At 42.7% G+C, this 15511-nt stretch overlaps 1 protein-coding gene across 1 annotated transcript in view; it reads left to right on the forward strand.

The window, feature by feature from the left end:
• Window positions 1-14522, forward strand: part of mta1 (metastasis associated 1) — a gene marked incomplete at its 5' end in the record, with an annotated part of 30885 nt that extends 16363 nt beyond the window's left edge. Inside the window, 3 exons of the mRNA XM_083632956.1 lie at window positions 878-1033; window positions 11517-11658; window positions 13897-14522. Of these exons, the coding sequence (XP_083489082.1) occupies window positions 878-1033; window positions 11517-11620 (260 nt within the window). The 3' untranslated portion in view covers window positions 11621-11658; window positions 13897-14522. The remainder of the gene's footprint in view (window positions 1-877; window positions 1034-11516; window positions 11659-13896) is intronic.
• Window positions 14523-15511: the final 989 nt, after the last annotated feature.

Consider the following 15511-nt stretch of genomic DNA (forward strand, 5'->3'; position numbering starts at 1 on the left):
CGTAAAGTTAGTTGGTGTCGGGCAAGCCCTGAGAATGCAACGCTGCGCTCGAGCTGCCTGGGTTTCCAGAAAGCTACTGCTTCAAGTCTTTGTACAATGAGTCATTATGGACGCATGATGGCGCAACTCTCTTACTAAAAGGCTTTGAAAACAAAATGGCGGAGACACCTTTCAGATCCTTGTGAATCGATCTTCGCTTATAACTTTACTAATACTTCGCAGAAAATGATGTTTTGTACAAGAATAGACGCGGGCTAATGTCTTAACCCCTCTCTCGCGCGCCCTCACTCTTAACCCCGCATCTCTAAATAAGACGTAACGTTACTTGGTACAGCTCTGGTGTCGGACTTTGCAAAAAGCTCTCAGGTTCGCAGCAAGCGCCAGGATTGGCCAATGTCGACTTCAGTCTCCAGAACGATCCAATCAAATCACCCGCACGTCTATCTTCTTGCTAGAGGTCCCGCCTTACAGTAGTGTTTCAACTGACTCTCAGAATACCATGCCAGTCGGACTTATAGTGTTATTATTATTATATTATTATACTTGGAACCCTTTTATAAAAGCAATATAGCACTCGAGCAGCGTGTGGCCTCGTGGGATAACAACTGATCAGGGGGATATATTCACCACAACACACTTGCTCTCGTGATATATTGCTTATATATATATATATATATATATATATATATATATATATATATATATATATATATACACCTGTTGTTCTTATTCACCTTTTAGAAAATATTGTCACTTATGATTATTGAATTCTTTCTTGTTGTGTTCTTTAATCATTCACACACTGCTATTCTATCTCCTGCTTATCCAAAATGACCTGCTTTCTCTCCCCCCCAACCCCCCCCCCCCCCCCCCTCAGAAGCACACCCCCGCCCAGCCAAACCTGACCCCCCTTTCCGTGGAGGGTCCATCTCCACAGGCAGCCTGACACCCATCAAATCCTCCCCCATCCTCAACAACGGCTCACCCACCATCCTGGGCAAACGCTCCTATGAGCAGCACAACGGACTGGATGGTGAGTTAGAGACAAGCCGTGTGTGTGTGTGTGTGTGTGTGTGTGTGTGTGTGGTATCCGCGGAGTCTTGAAAAGTATTGAAAGTTGATTAATCAATTTAGGGGAAATGAAGGCAATAAAAAGTATTAGAAAGTCTTAATTGCCATTTGATGAGATATAAAATTTTGTAGCCATTCTGCTGATTGTGTTAAATGAGCATATCGTCTGATATCAATTGCATTCCCCTGAATTGAATCTAAATCGTATCTTAGATACAGTCGGTCTGTGTGGGAATGACCACAAAATGTTAAACGGCTGGCACGCGAGTGGGGTAAAACCCCCCATATATCTCAATGGGCTGACTCACCAAAGGACGGTGCTGCGGCTCTATACTACAGGATTGGGGATTCTAGAGCAGGACACATAGACATCTGTTCAGATGTGTGTTTACTGCGGTGGTTGAATCACCGATCCTGTCTGCCTGGACTGGACTAGCAGCTAAATGCTAACTATGCTGAATGGGAGAAGAGTGTGTGGGGTGTTGGGATCAGCTCACTTTCATTTCACTCCAAATGTAATTTGAAGCACAATTCCCATAATAATGCCAGCTCTTATTTTGTTGGTAATAAAATCAAACATATTTTTCTTCCTCAAATCAGCATTATGCTCACCTTATCTGACCACTAACTATTTTCTTGTCAGATTGGATATGAGCCTTATTGCTACAAAGAAAACGCCTGAATGCCTGAATGCCGGAATTGAAAGGAGATTGACCCTGACTGTGTGTGTGTGTGTGTGTGTGTGTGTGTGTGTGTGTGTGTGTGTGTGTGTGTGGGTTTGTGTGCAGACTCTGAAGGCAATAGTTCTCATGCTTTGTAATTATTGGCATAGAATAAGAAGGCCTATTTATAATTTGCTCTGAAATATCACACAACCTTTAGCTAGTATGATCATGCAAGAGGAGGTGGCAAAACAGTTGCCCAAGGTTCAAATTCCGCTATCTTGACGACGGAGCGAGTTATGATCATATGCCGAGTTCATTTGAATCTTAAAGGGATATGCCAACTTTTCAGGAGTTTTGCTTATTTACCATATCCCCCATACATAACGAAGATACACAATGTCTTCACCGTCACTCTTCGTGCAGTATACAGTGAGCTACAGTCGTCAAGTTATTTAGTATCTCCATAGAATGGAGGCAAACGGTACAGCCATTCAAAGTCACCAAAAACACACATCTAACCGCGCCAAAAAGCTCTCTGTACATGTTGTGCTTCGGGTACTCACCACGAGATGAAATATTAATCCAACCACACACCACCAATCCATCCCGATTCGTACTGTCCCCTCGGCCCCTGGCTGTCCGGCTGCCTCAGCTTCTCGTCTTGCCTGCTCAGCTTCTAAAGCCTGTAGTTCTTCCTCTGTATATTCTAGGGATGTCACAATATATCATCCCACAATATATCGCGATATCAAAACGTGACAATATGTATCGTTGAGATGAAATCTCATATCGTGAGAAAAAGAGGCTGAACATGGTGGCACTGATCTGCATCTGATTGCATGCTCGCTCTCCTTTTCATTGCTTTGTTTGAACAGACGAGGGACATTACAGACACGGAGGATGAAAATGGTGAAATTACTCAAATTAGCGTGGAGTATGCCCCCTCAACTTACAAATCGATCGCAAAAAAATATTGTTAAAATATCGTATCGTATCGTTATCGTGAACCCAATATCGTGTATCGTATCGTGAACTGAGTGTATCGTGACACCCCTAGTATATTCTGATTCAAATAGATAAGGTTCTGGGCCCAGTTGCACAAAGCACCTTAGGTTAAGATTGACCTTAGAGCCAGAGTTAAGTAGGGGTGGGACAAAATATCGATACTCACGGTATCGCGATATTTCCACTTGCGATACGTTATCGATACACTGGCACCAAGTATCGATATGTTTATTTAAAAAAATAAATAAAATGAATTAATAAACAGGCTAAAATATTATGCTGTGTGTGGTAGTTGAAACATAGTTTCAAGTTGACGTTTATTTATGTTTGTAGTTGAAACAAAAACATAACTGGACCTTGGTTTGTCCAGAAGTAATCGTCATCATCCTCTCGTACGAAGTCCGCCATGATTAGTAGCTATCTTGTCCCCTTTGTTTGGTTTCTGGTTGGTTGCCATGGTGCTTTTGAGGCACTGTGTGAAATCACTGTGCCCGGCGGCCATGTTTGGAAAGTAGTTCCGGCTATCTCTTTTCCTTCAAAAAAGACAGATTCTCTGCATTTTGGATTAATATTTCATCTCATGGTGAGTACCCGAAGCACAAAGTAGCTTTTTGGCGCTGTTAGATGTGTGTTTTTGGTGATTTTGAACGGCTGTACCGTTCTATGGCGATACTAACTAACCTGACGACTGTAGCTCACTGTACACTGCATGAAGAGTGACGGTGAAGACATTGTGTATGTTGGTTATGTATGGGGGATATGGCAAATGAGCAAAACTCCCGAAGAGTTGGCGTATCCCTTTAATGTTGTTATATTTTTTATGTAGCATTTATTTTCCTTACGTTGCTGCACAATGTAGAAGCACAAACATGCTTGAATTCATTAGATTTATTATTAAAGTTGTTGTATCTTTTTTGAATGTTGAATATTTTTAAGATTTGAGCACAAACCGAAGGTAGGCTACTCCTGAGCTTACTCCATGGCCTCAACACACCAGTTCAAATCCACTGCCCGAAGGCTTTGTGTGTGGGGCTTATTTATTTACCGTAAATTCCGCACTATAAGGCGCACCGGAGTATAAGCCGCAGCAGCAAAATTGACTGTTTTTTACATATATAAGCCGCACCGGACTATAAGCCGCGGGTGTTTTAATGTTTTTTTTTTTTTTTTTTTTTTTTTTAATTGTGTTTTAATGTTTACCGTAATTACCATATGTAAGGGTTCGTGCACAGAGGGGATTGTCGGGAAAGAGATGGCTGTTTGAGGAAGCTCCCATTTATTAACATTTCAACAAAACAACATAACACAACACCACCTGTGTTTTTTTTTACAGTGCACACAGTGTCCGCGGTGTGGTGAAAAGAGGGCAAGAGAGGAAATTAAAACAGAAGTGGATTTATAGTTAGAAAGAGTGCTAAAGAAGAGAGAATTCCGTTTTTTTTTTTTTTTTTTTGCTGAAAAAATCCATAGATAAGCCGCACCGTTATATAAGCCGCAGGGGCCAAAAAAGGCCAAAAAACGGGGGAAAAGTCGCGGCTTATAGTCCGGAATTTACGGTATTTCTTTTGTGGGGGGGTTGTATCCCACTTTTCCTCTCCCTCAGAAGAGTGAGAGACAGACTGCCAGACTGAAAGATCAAGAAGAGTGAGAGACAGATCAAGAAGAGTGAGAGACAGACATCAAGAAGAGTGAGAGACAGAGATCAAGAAGAGTGAGAGACAGACATCAAGAAGAGTGAGAGACAGAGATCAAGAAGAGTGAGAGACAGACACAGACAGACAGACAGACAGACAGACAGACAGACTGAAAGATCAAGAATAGTGAGAGACAGACACAGACAGACAGACAGACAGACAGACAGACAGACTGAAAGATCAAGAAGAGTGAGAGACAGACAGACAGACAGACTGAACGATCAAGAATAGTGAGAGACAGAGATCAAGAATAGTGAGAGACAGACAGACAGACAGACAGACTGAAAGATCAATAAGAGTGAGAGACAGACAGACAGACAGACTGAAAGATCAAGAAGAGTGAGAGACAGACAGACTGAGAGATCAAGAATAGTGAGAGACAGACAGACTGAGAGATCAAGAATAGTGAGAGACAGACAGACTGAGAGATCAAGAATAGTGAGAGACAGACAGACAGAGATCAAGAAGAATGAGCGACAGACAGACAGACTGAAAGATCAATAAGAGTGAGAGACAGACAGACAGACAGACAGACAGACTGAAAGATCAATAAGAGTGAGAGACAGACAGACAGACAGACTGAACGATCAATAAGAGTGAGAGACAGACAGACAGACAGACTGAACGATCAAGAATAGTGAGAGACAGACAGACAGAGATCAAGAATAGTGAGAGACAGACAGACAGACAGACAGAGATCAAGAATAGTGAGAGACAGAGATCAAGAATAGTGAGAGACAGACAGACAGACAGACAGACAGACTGAAAGATCAATAAGAGTGAGAGACAGACAGACAGACAGACTGAAAGATCAAGAAGAGTGAGAGACAGACAGACTGAGAGATCAAGAATAGTGAGAGACAGACAGACTGAGAGATCAAGAATAGTGAGAGACAGACAGACTGAGAGATCAAGAATAGTGAGAGACAGACAGACAGAGATCAAGAAGAATGAGCGACAGACAGACAGACTGAAAGATCAATAAGAGTGAGAGACAGACAGACAGACAGACAGACTGAAAGATCAATAAGAGTGAGAGACAGACAGACAGACAGACTGAACGATCAATAAGAGTGAGAGACAGACAGACAGACAGACTGAACGATCAAGAATAGTGAGAGACAGACAGACAGAGATCAAGAATAGTGAGAGACAGAGATCAAGAAGAGTGAGAGACAGACAGACAGACAGACTGAAAGATCAATAAGAGTGAGAGACAGACAGACAGACTGAAAGATCAAGAAGAGTGAGAGACAGACAGACTGAGAGATCAAGAATAGTGAGAGACAGACAGAGATCAAGAAGAGTGAGAGACAGACAGACAGAGATCAAGAAGAATGAGCGACAGACAGACAGACTGACGCCCAATGCCCACCAAAAGCAATCAATTCAAATGGACTCGCCTTTGCCCTGTGAAGCCCTGCCCCGCTGCTGCAGCTTGGTTGGCTGTCTTGCTGTATTTCCATCTTCAATTGGTCGATTTCAAATTGGCCCCTCCTCTCATCACTGCTGTCTGCCGCTCATCACCTTGCAAAGCATGCTGGGATACCTGGTGTCAGGACATCATGAACGACAAGACGAGACCAAAATAGACCAATGCAAAAAGGAAAGACTGCAAGGCAGCCAACCAAGCTGCAGCAGCAGGGCAGGGCTTGACAGAACAAAGGCGAGTCCATGTGAATGTATCGCTTTCAGTGGGCAGGCACCCTGAGAGAAGAGTGAGAGACAGACTGACAGACTGAGAGATCAAGAAGAGTGAGAGACAGACCGACAGACACTAAGGGTGCTTTCTCACTGGCGCCCTGGTACCGTTCCCGAGCACACTTGTCCCTAAATTGACCCCAGTTTGGGAACATTTGACGAGTGTGAACGTTGCGTACCGTTCTGTACCGGGCGCGCAACGGGGGAACCGTGACAGGATCCACTTGAAAAGGTGGTCTGGGGAGCGCTTTGGCGTGCCCGGGCACGGAACACTTGCGAGTGTGAAAGCCAACCGTTCCGAACCACATACACAACAAACGGGTGACGCTAAACTCCAGGCATAGTTGATGATGCAAGTGCACTCTGTTCCGTTTCCGAGCACGGAAGAAATGCTGTAATGTGAAAGCTGACCAACTGGGGAGAGGGGTGGGGGGGCAATCGTTCCCGAGTGCGGAACAGAACGGAATGAAAGCAATCATTCCCAGTGAGAAAGCAGTGATCAATAAGAGTGAGAGACAGACTGACAGACTGAGAGATCAAGAAGAGTGAGATACTGACAGACTGAGAGATCAAGAAGAGTGAGAGACAGACTGACAGACTGAGAGATCAAGAAGAGTGAGAGACAGAATGACAGACAGAGAGATCAAGAAGAGTGAGAGACAGACTGACAGACTGAGAGATCAAGAAGAGTGAGAGACAGACTGACAGACTGAGAGATCAAGAAGAGTGAGAGACAGAATGACAGACAGAGAGATCAAGAAGAGTGAGAGACAGACTGACAGACTGAGAGATCAAGAAGAGTGAGAGACAGACTGACAGACTGAGAGATCAAGAAGAGTGAGAGACACACAGACTGATCAATAAGAGTGAGAGACAGACTGACAGACTGAGGGATCAAGAAGAGTGAGAGACAGACTGAGAAATCAAGAAGAGTGAGAGACAGACTGAGAGACCAAGAAGAGTGAGAGACAGACTGAGACATCAAGAAGAGTGAGAGACAGACTGACAGACAGAGAGATCAAGAAGAGTGAGAGACAGACAGACAGACTGATCAATAAGAGTGAGAGACAGACTGACAGACAGAGAGATCAAGAAGAGTGAGAGACAGACAGACAGATCAATAAGAGTGAGAGACAGACTGACAGACAGAGATATCAAGAAGAGTGAGAGACAGACTGAGAGATCAAGAAGAGTGAGAGACAGACTGAGAGATCAAGAAGAGTGAGAGACAGACTGACTGATCAAGAAGAGTGAGAGACAGACTGAGAGATCAAGAAGAGTGAGTGAGTGAGACAGACAGACAGAGGAAGAGAGATTGCGAGAGGTTAGGGTGGCATCGGCCTTTGCTGCTGTAGCTGGAGGCTACATCCTGCGTTGTCATGGTAACGGCAGAGAGGAGGAGAGCTGTGTGAGTGTATCTGGAGGGAGAGCAGCTCTGCTCACCTCAGGCCTGGGAGAAAGAACACACCAGGATGAGATTTGGGTTGGAAATTAGCCTGTTTACTATGCTAGGGCTATGGATGGGATGGATTAGCGAAATGCTTGGATTTCTACCACCAACATGTCAACCCTGGATATCATTTCATTTTGTGGTCATTGTGGGGAAATAGAGAATGTTTCTTTATTTCATATTACTTTTGAATAGATTTACAATGCATCTATTCTATCTTTAATTCATCATAACTTTCTTTAGCTTTGTTTTAATAGTTAAAAATCAGGGGCTGCTAGGCTGCTGCTGATGTTTCTCTGCTGAGTGGAGTATTCTCTAGTTTGTCAATACCAGTATGTTCTAAAGTCCTCTTGTTAGAGTTGGAAACTTAATCCAAGTTTCCAACTCTATCATTGTCTTATCTTATCATCATTACCATTTATTTTCATTATCTTGATAATGTAATACTTAACCCCACTGGTCACTGACTGAATGATCTTTCAAATCAGAACAGGTTGCGAGTGGCACGTATTAAACGTTCTTTCTTTCTTTTCTCTTGCTACTGTGGAAGATTCTGTAACATAATTAAATACACGGCTGGATTGAAGATTTGACATGGACCGGGGATCAGGATCACCATTTTGAGTGAATGTGCTCTCTGGGCCTTGGATCAATGTCAGAGTGTTATGCATCCATCGTTTGTTTTGGAAAATCACTTGCCACGTCAAAGCTCATAGACACAACACACAGTGTGTTAAACACCATGTCAAAGCTCATAGACACAACACGCCATGTCAAAGCTCATAGACACAACACACAGTGTGCTAAACACCATGTCAAAGCTCATAGACACAACACGCCATGTCAAAGCTCATAGACACAACACACAGTGTGCTAAACACCATGTCAAAGCTCATAGACACAACACACAGTGTGCTAAACACCATGTCAAAGCTCATAGACACAACACACAGTGTGCTAAACGCCATGTCAAAGCTCATAGACACAACACACAGTGTGCTAAACGCCATGTCAAAGCTCATAGACACAACACACAGTGTGCTAAACACCATGTCAAAGCTCATAGACACAACACACAGTGTGTTAAACACCATGTCAAAGCTCATAGACACAACACACAGTGTGTTAAACACCATGTCAAAGCTCATAGACACAACACACAGTGTGCTAAACACCATGTCAAAGCTCATAGACACAACACACAGTGTGCTAAACACCATGTCAAAGCTCATAGACACAACACACAGTGTGCTAAACACCATGTCAAAGCTCATAGACACAACACACAGTGTGCTACACACCATGTCAAAGCTCATAGACACAACACACAGTGTGTTAAACGCCATGTCAAAGCTCATAGACACAACACACAGTGTGCTAAACACCATGTCAAAGCTCATAGACACAACACACAGTGTGTTAAACGCCATGTCAAAGCTCATAGACACAACACACAGTGTGTTAAACGCCATGTCAAAGCTCATAGACACAACACACAGTGTGCTAAACGCCATGTCAAAGCTCATAGACACAACACACAGTGTGCTAAACGCCATGTCAAAGCTCATAGACACAACACACAGTGTGCTACACACCATGTCAAAGCTCATAGACACAACACACAGTGTGTTAAACGCCATGTCAAAGCTCATAGACACAACACACAGTGTGCTAAACACCATGTCAAAGCTCATAGACACAACACACAGTGTGCTAAACGCCATGTCAAAGCTCATAGACACAACACACAGTGTGCTAAACGCCATGTCAAAGCTCATAGACACAACACACAGTGTGCTAAACGCCATGTCAAAGCTCATAGACACAACACACAGTGTGCTAAACGCCATGTCAAAGCTCATAGACACAACACACAGTGTGCTAAACGCCATGTCAAAGCTCATAGACACAACACACAGTGTGCTAAACACCATGTCAAACCTCATAGACACAACACACAGTGTGTTAAACACCATGTCAAAGCTCATAGACACAACACACAGTGTGCTAAACGCCACGTCAAAGCTCATAGACACAACACGCAGTGTGTTAAACGCCATGTCAAAGCTCATAGACACAACACACAGTGTGCTACACACCATGTCAAAGCTCATAGACACAACACACAGTGTGCTACACACCATGTCAAAGCTCATAGACACAACACACAGTGTGCTAAACACCATGTCAAAGCTCATAGACACAACACACAGTGTGTTAAACACCATGTCAAAGCTCATAGACACAACACGCCATGTCAAAGCTCATAGACACAACACACAGTGTGCTACACACCATGTCAAAGCTCATAGACACAACACACAGTGTGCTACACACCATGTCAAAGCTCATAGACACAACACACAGTGTGCTAAACACCATGTCAAAGCTCATAGACACAACACACAGTGTGTTAAACACCATGTCAAAGCTCATAGACACAACACACAGTGTGCTAAACACCATGTCAAAGCTCATAGACACAACACACAGTGTGCTAAACGCCATGTCAAAGCTCATAGACACAACACACAGTGTGCTAAACACCATGTCAAAGCTCATAGACACAACACACAGTGTGCTAAACGCCATGTCAAAGCTCATAGACACAACACACAGTGTGCTACACACCATGTCAAAGCTCATAGACACAACACACAGTGTGCTAAACGCCACGTCAAAGCTCATAGACACAACACGCAGTGTGTTAAACGCCATGTCAAAGCTCATAGACACAACACACAGTGTGCTACACACCATGTCAAAGCTCATAGACACAACACACAGTGTGCTACACACCATGTCAAAGCTCATAGACACAACACACAGTGTGCTAAACACCATGTCAAAGCTCATAGACACAACACACAGTGTGCTAAACACCATGTCAAAGCTCATAGACACAACACACAGTGTGCTAAACACCATGTCAAAGCTCATAGACACAACACACAGTGTGTTAAACACCATGTCAAAGCTCATAGACACAACACACAGTGTGCTAAACACCATGTCAAAGCTCATAGACACAACACACAGTGTGCTACACACCATGTCAAAGCTCATAGACACAACACACAGTGTGCTAAACACCATGTCAAAGCTCATAGACACAACACACAGTGTGCTAAACACCATGTCAAAGCTCATAGACACAACACACAGTGTGCTAAACACCATGTCAAAGCTCATAGACACAACACACAGTGTGCTAAACGCCATGTCAAAGCTCATAGACATAGACACAACACGCAGTGTGCTAAAAGCCATGTAGTACATCTTTGGACCCCATCAGTGTCAATTCATAAACATGGTTGCTTTAACTAGAATATTGCAGTTAGTGCCAAATTGTTAATGTTATGATGTTGTCAGATGGTCAGCTTGTCAGTACTATGTGAATGAATCTTAAGCAATATTTGACCAGTACAGGCTACTATTCCTTTCTCTGGTGCCAAGCAGAGCTGCACTGCTATGAGGAGTGAAGAGGAGAGTGTACCGTGGGGGTTTTGAGTGTTAAAGCTATTATGCACAGTCTTTTTCTCAATACGCGTTTACTTCATTCTGTTAATTAGACACTACTCCGATTTGTACAAATAGTTTTTCTCAAGAGACAAAGTTTGCTGTCAGAAATGGGCTGAAGTGTCATGCCCTGATGACATCCAATGTTACTGTAGTACTTCATAGTGCCACCAGAGGGCAGACGATTTCATGTTTTGGTAAAACCATTAGTGACAGGGGGACTGATTGCTGACTGCAGGAGGCTGTGGAGTGTGTGTGTGTGTGTGTGTGTGTGTGTGTGTGTGTGTGTGTGTGTGTGTGTGTGTGTGTGTGTGTGTGTGTGTGTGTGTGTGTGTGTGTGTGTGTGTGTGTGTGTGTGTGTGTGTGTCAGTCAAACTAATACCCTTTGTTTGTGCCGTTCCCCATCTGCAGGCACTAAATCCAAAGTCCTGGCTCCGCAGTGGGACATCATGGCCAAACGGATGAGCGAAGCGGGACGTCCCTCCATGCAGGACGAGGTACATGAACTGGACTGACCACTATGGGAACCACCTCTATTACCAACCCCAGTGAGGTAAGGCACACTTCTGCTCAACTAGGGCTGCAAATGGCAAAATACAAATCCTGATTCTTCCCTTCTCATTCTTTTCCACTTGGCTTGTCATAACTTTTCTCCAAAGGTTTCTCTCTTTCCCACGGAGTTGCCTGCTTCTCCATTTTGATTTTGATTTTGGTCACTTGGGCGAATGTTGCACATTCAAAGGCTCTGGCCTGTCACACGTAATGGAAGTGCTTGATATACACCGGGAGTAGAATCACCTCCTAATTGCTTAAATAAACACAATCACGGAAACATAAAATCATCCAGAGCTCCGCTTTGTCCGAGTTGACATCACAGCCACATCAAAATGGTGACTTGTATCATTAATGGTAATCACATAATTATTATAAAGACGTTTGTTAATGTTTTAACACAACATTTGACATCTCAATTATGTAATGTTAACGTTAATATGCGTTTGTGTCATCTATGTTTCACTCTGATTAGAGCAATATGTGAAATTTCCGTGAAAGGTTACGTGTTGATACTTACGGCGGTCCGAGTTGTCATGAATGCGGTATTAGTATCACTGTACTGTAAATCATACATTTTTCACCACTGATGTCAATTCAGATACTTCAAATCCAATGCCAGTTCCATGTGATTTTTCTTCTTCACTTTTTTCACTTTCTTTGCTGAAAGAAAACACAATTCATTATACAATAGGTTATTTCCTGTGCAACATTTTGTGTGTGCCGTTGTGGTTTTCTCAACAAAGTCTGATCATGTGAGGTTGATTTCTTCTCCCTACCTTTAATCTGGCTCGTAAACCCTGTTCAGACAGGATTAGTGTTATGGGGGAACATGAGGTGATGTCATAATTACCGGAGCGTCTCTGTAGTTTTAGTCCATTTACACAACGTGGAGTTGGGGACCTCTGCCCTTTTCAAGCGCTTTTCATCCTAAACTCACATCAGTCCCTGCCTACCAACACGAGGGTCGCAGGTCCGTATCCACGGTGGGAAGCCGGATTGAGGGTATGTGTCCTGGTCGCTGCACTATCGCCACCTCTGGTCGGTCGGGGCGCCTAGTCGGGGTGGAAGGGAACTGGTGAGAATAGCGTGATCCTCCCACGTGCTACGTCCTACCGGTGAAGCTCCCCCAGTCAGGTGAAAAGAAGCGGCTGGCTACTGCGCATGTGTCGGAGGAAGCATGGTGCTAGTCTCGGCTCTCCCCAAATCGGCAGAGGGTGGAGCAGCGACCGGGTCAGCCAATAGGGCAGCATGGGGATAAATTGGCCAAGTATAATTGGGGAGAAAATGGGGGAAAATCTGAAAAATAATAATACTTTTTTTTAGCATGTTGCCGTCAATTGTGGAAGTTATGTCTGATGCATGGTACATTTTTAATGTGATGATAACGCATAAATGGAGGAGACACTCCCATCTCTGTCAATTTGAGAGCAAATTGCCTATTGACTTTATAGACCGTTAATAATTTTGATACATTCAAAACCGTTTGACGCCAGGTGAATCATTGCCTCCCAATAAATTCATTTTTTGATGTGCAAGTGCAGACAGTGTGCAAGTATTTTTTTATCTATCCTTATGGACTGTTGATCTCTTACACATCTGTCGTTATGACTGCCTCTTAGGTTTGCAAAAGCTTTTTTTTCACGATTTTATTCCTTAAAATTGACATTAAGATACTAAACATAATGGTAATAGTATGAGTTTTAGTTACCCAGCCCTGTTATCCTATAGAATCAAGTTTATTTTGATGTTGTGAAATATGCTAAAGATGAATTGTATAGTGATAGCTGAGGAATGTAGCAATAGGATTACTAAGTATACAGCAGGTATACTATGAGGGTGTTGTTCTTTTAATTGTGCTTAGGGTGACAGGGAAAAGACATGAGAATACCCCATATACACTACGTCTCAAAAGTTTGGCACATACACACAATAATAGTAAAGACAATATAACTGTCTTATATTTCAGATTATTTAATTAAAGTAGCTGCCCTTTGCCTTGATGGAAAGGAAAGGGCTTTGGAAAGAAATGGGCATCAACTTCACTATTCATATTTGTCTAAGCAACACATTTAAACATTTAACAATAAGTCTTTAGATCAAAATGGCTTTAGTTCAAGGTAATGAATAACATAATACATTATATACAGTAGGTGGGTCCAACATTTTGACCCGTAGTGTAAACGGTTACCTCTGGCAACATTATTTTTCTAATCTCCTTTCCGTGTCTTTCTTGCAGCAGAGGGGGACTTGCAATGGAAAGACACACAATGGAAAGGCAATTTCCACTAAACATGGCCGAGGGCAGCTGAGGGAAGCTCGATGGAGAGGAGACGACGGCATCGGCCATGAGTCTGTCAGACTGTTGAAGACCGACCGGTCGTCTTTGGAAACAGGGTTTGGCTGTGGTCAATCAGAAGACGAGCCTGACTGTACAGGACTGTGTTTATTACTTACATTTCTCGTTATTACTGTTATTGTAATTATTATTATTGTTATTATAATTTTTTTACCAACTATAACTCGGAAGCTTCTCGTTTAATTGTCGATCAAACGATGAAACTTATGAAGTTTCGTGAATAATGCTTGCAAAACCCTGTGGAAAAGGGTGGAAGGACTGTAACATAAGCCACTTGCAACTTGTTTTTCTCTTTTTGTTTTTGTTTTTTAACAAGTTAAATTCCGCGAGGAGACGCACTTTCATTTCAGCGACATGAGTAACTCCTTGTCCTCTGTTCTATGATTTTGAATGCTTTATGGGATTCTTCTGTTTTGTGAGCCGGCCCCGATCTTTGGCCAGAGAGGTTTAACTTATTGAGAAAGACTTGCTGTTTTTTCTACCTTTTTCACAAGTACTGCATCTATGCTTCGATAATGTAATTAAAAAAGATAATTGATTTCCTCTCTCTTTGTGGTGTCTGTGGACAGAGATGTGAAGGTGTCAACTGAATTGAACCGAATTGGTCCAGCCATCTTTCCAACTTGGTACTCTTTCTTTTTTCATTACACAGGTGTGCATACAGGGTCTATTTAAAACAACTCAAATGTTTCATTCTAAACTGCTCTATATCAATTTAGGGGTGAGAATGCTGCCTGAAAATGATCAATGTTACAAAAACAAAAGATTTCACTTAGACAAACACAAATGTTTTGTAAGCAAAGGTCTTAAAATAACTGAAAAACGGATTAAGAATTTTGCTTTTTGCACCTCAGGTATAAACATATATATCAGTCATAGTGGCTCTGTGAAGATGTCAATTTATATTTGCGAGAAAGAAAGAAAAATGCTGATATCCGACATGTCTGTCGAATTATTATTTAGGTATTGCTAGTCTCTTAAAACAGACTGTCTCATCTACATCCGGCGAATGCAGCTATACACAGTCTGTACGTTACACCCCCAGAACATGCACAAGGAAGTTGGGAAAAAAACCTTCAGACAGGAAAGAAGTTCGACGGAATCCGACCAATCACGACACGTGTGTCCACGAAAAATGCGGCATATTGGATTCTGATTGGACTAATGAGCGGAAAACCCGCCTTTCTACTTCCCATTCCGGTTGGTGCATGATTCTCCCCCACGAAGTACAGACGGTATGGTGGAAGCATTTGAAAATTGCGGAAGCCAACTCGTCTGTTCTAAGAGACTAAGGTTTTGCCACTGCTCTTCATCATACCTATCCTGTTCTAAACCTCAACACACAGAATATATTAGGATTGTATTTAGAACTGTTCCCTTGGCTCAAAGAACAATTGTTTGCTCACCTCTAATATACAAGTAAATGTGACAATCTTTCAAAAATAGTCTAATATCGGCCGAGAATATCACCGCAGCGATATACTGTATCAGTCTG

Source organism: Poromitra crassiceps, assembly GCF_964638095.1.
Source record: "Poromitra crassiceps genome assembly, chromosome: 3".
Classification (NCBI taxonomy): Eukaryota; Metazoa; Chordata; class Actinopteri; order Beryciformes; family Melamphaidae; genus Poromitra; species Poromitra crassiceps.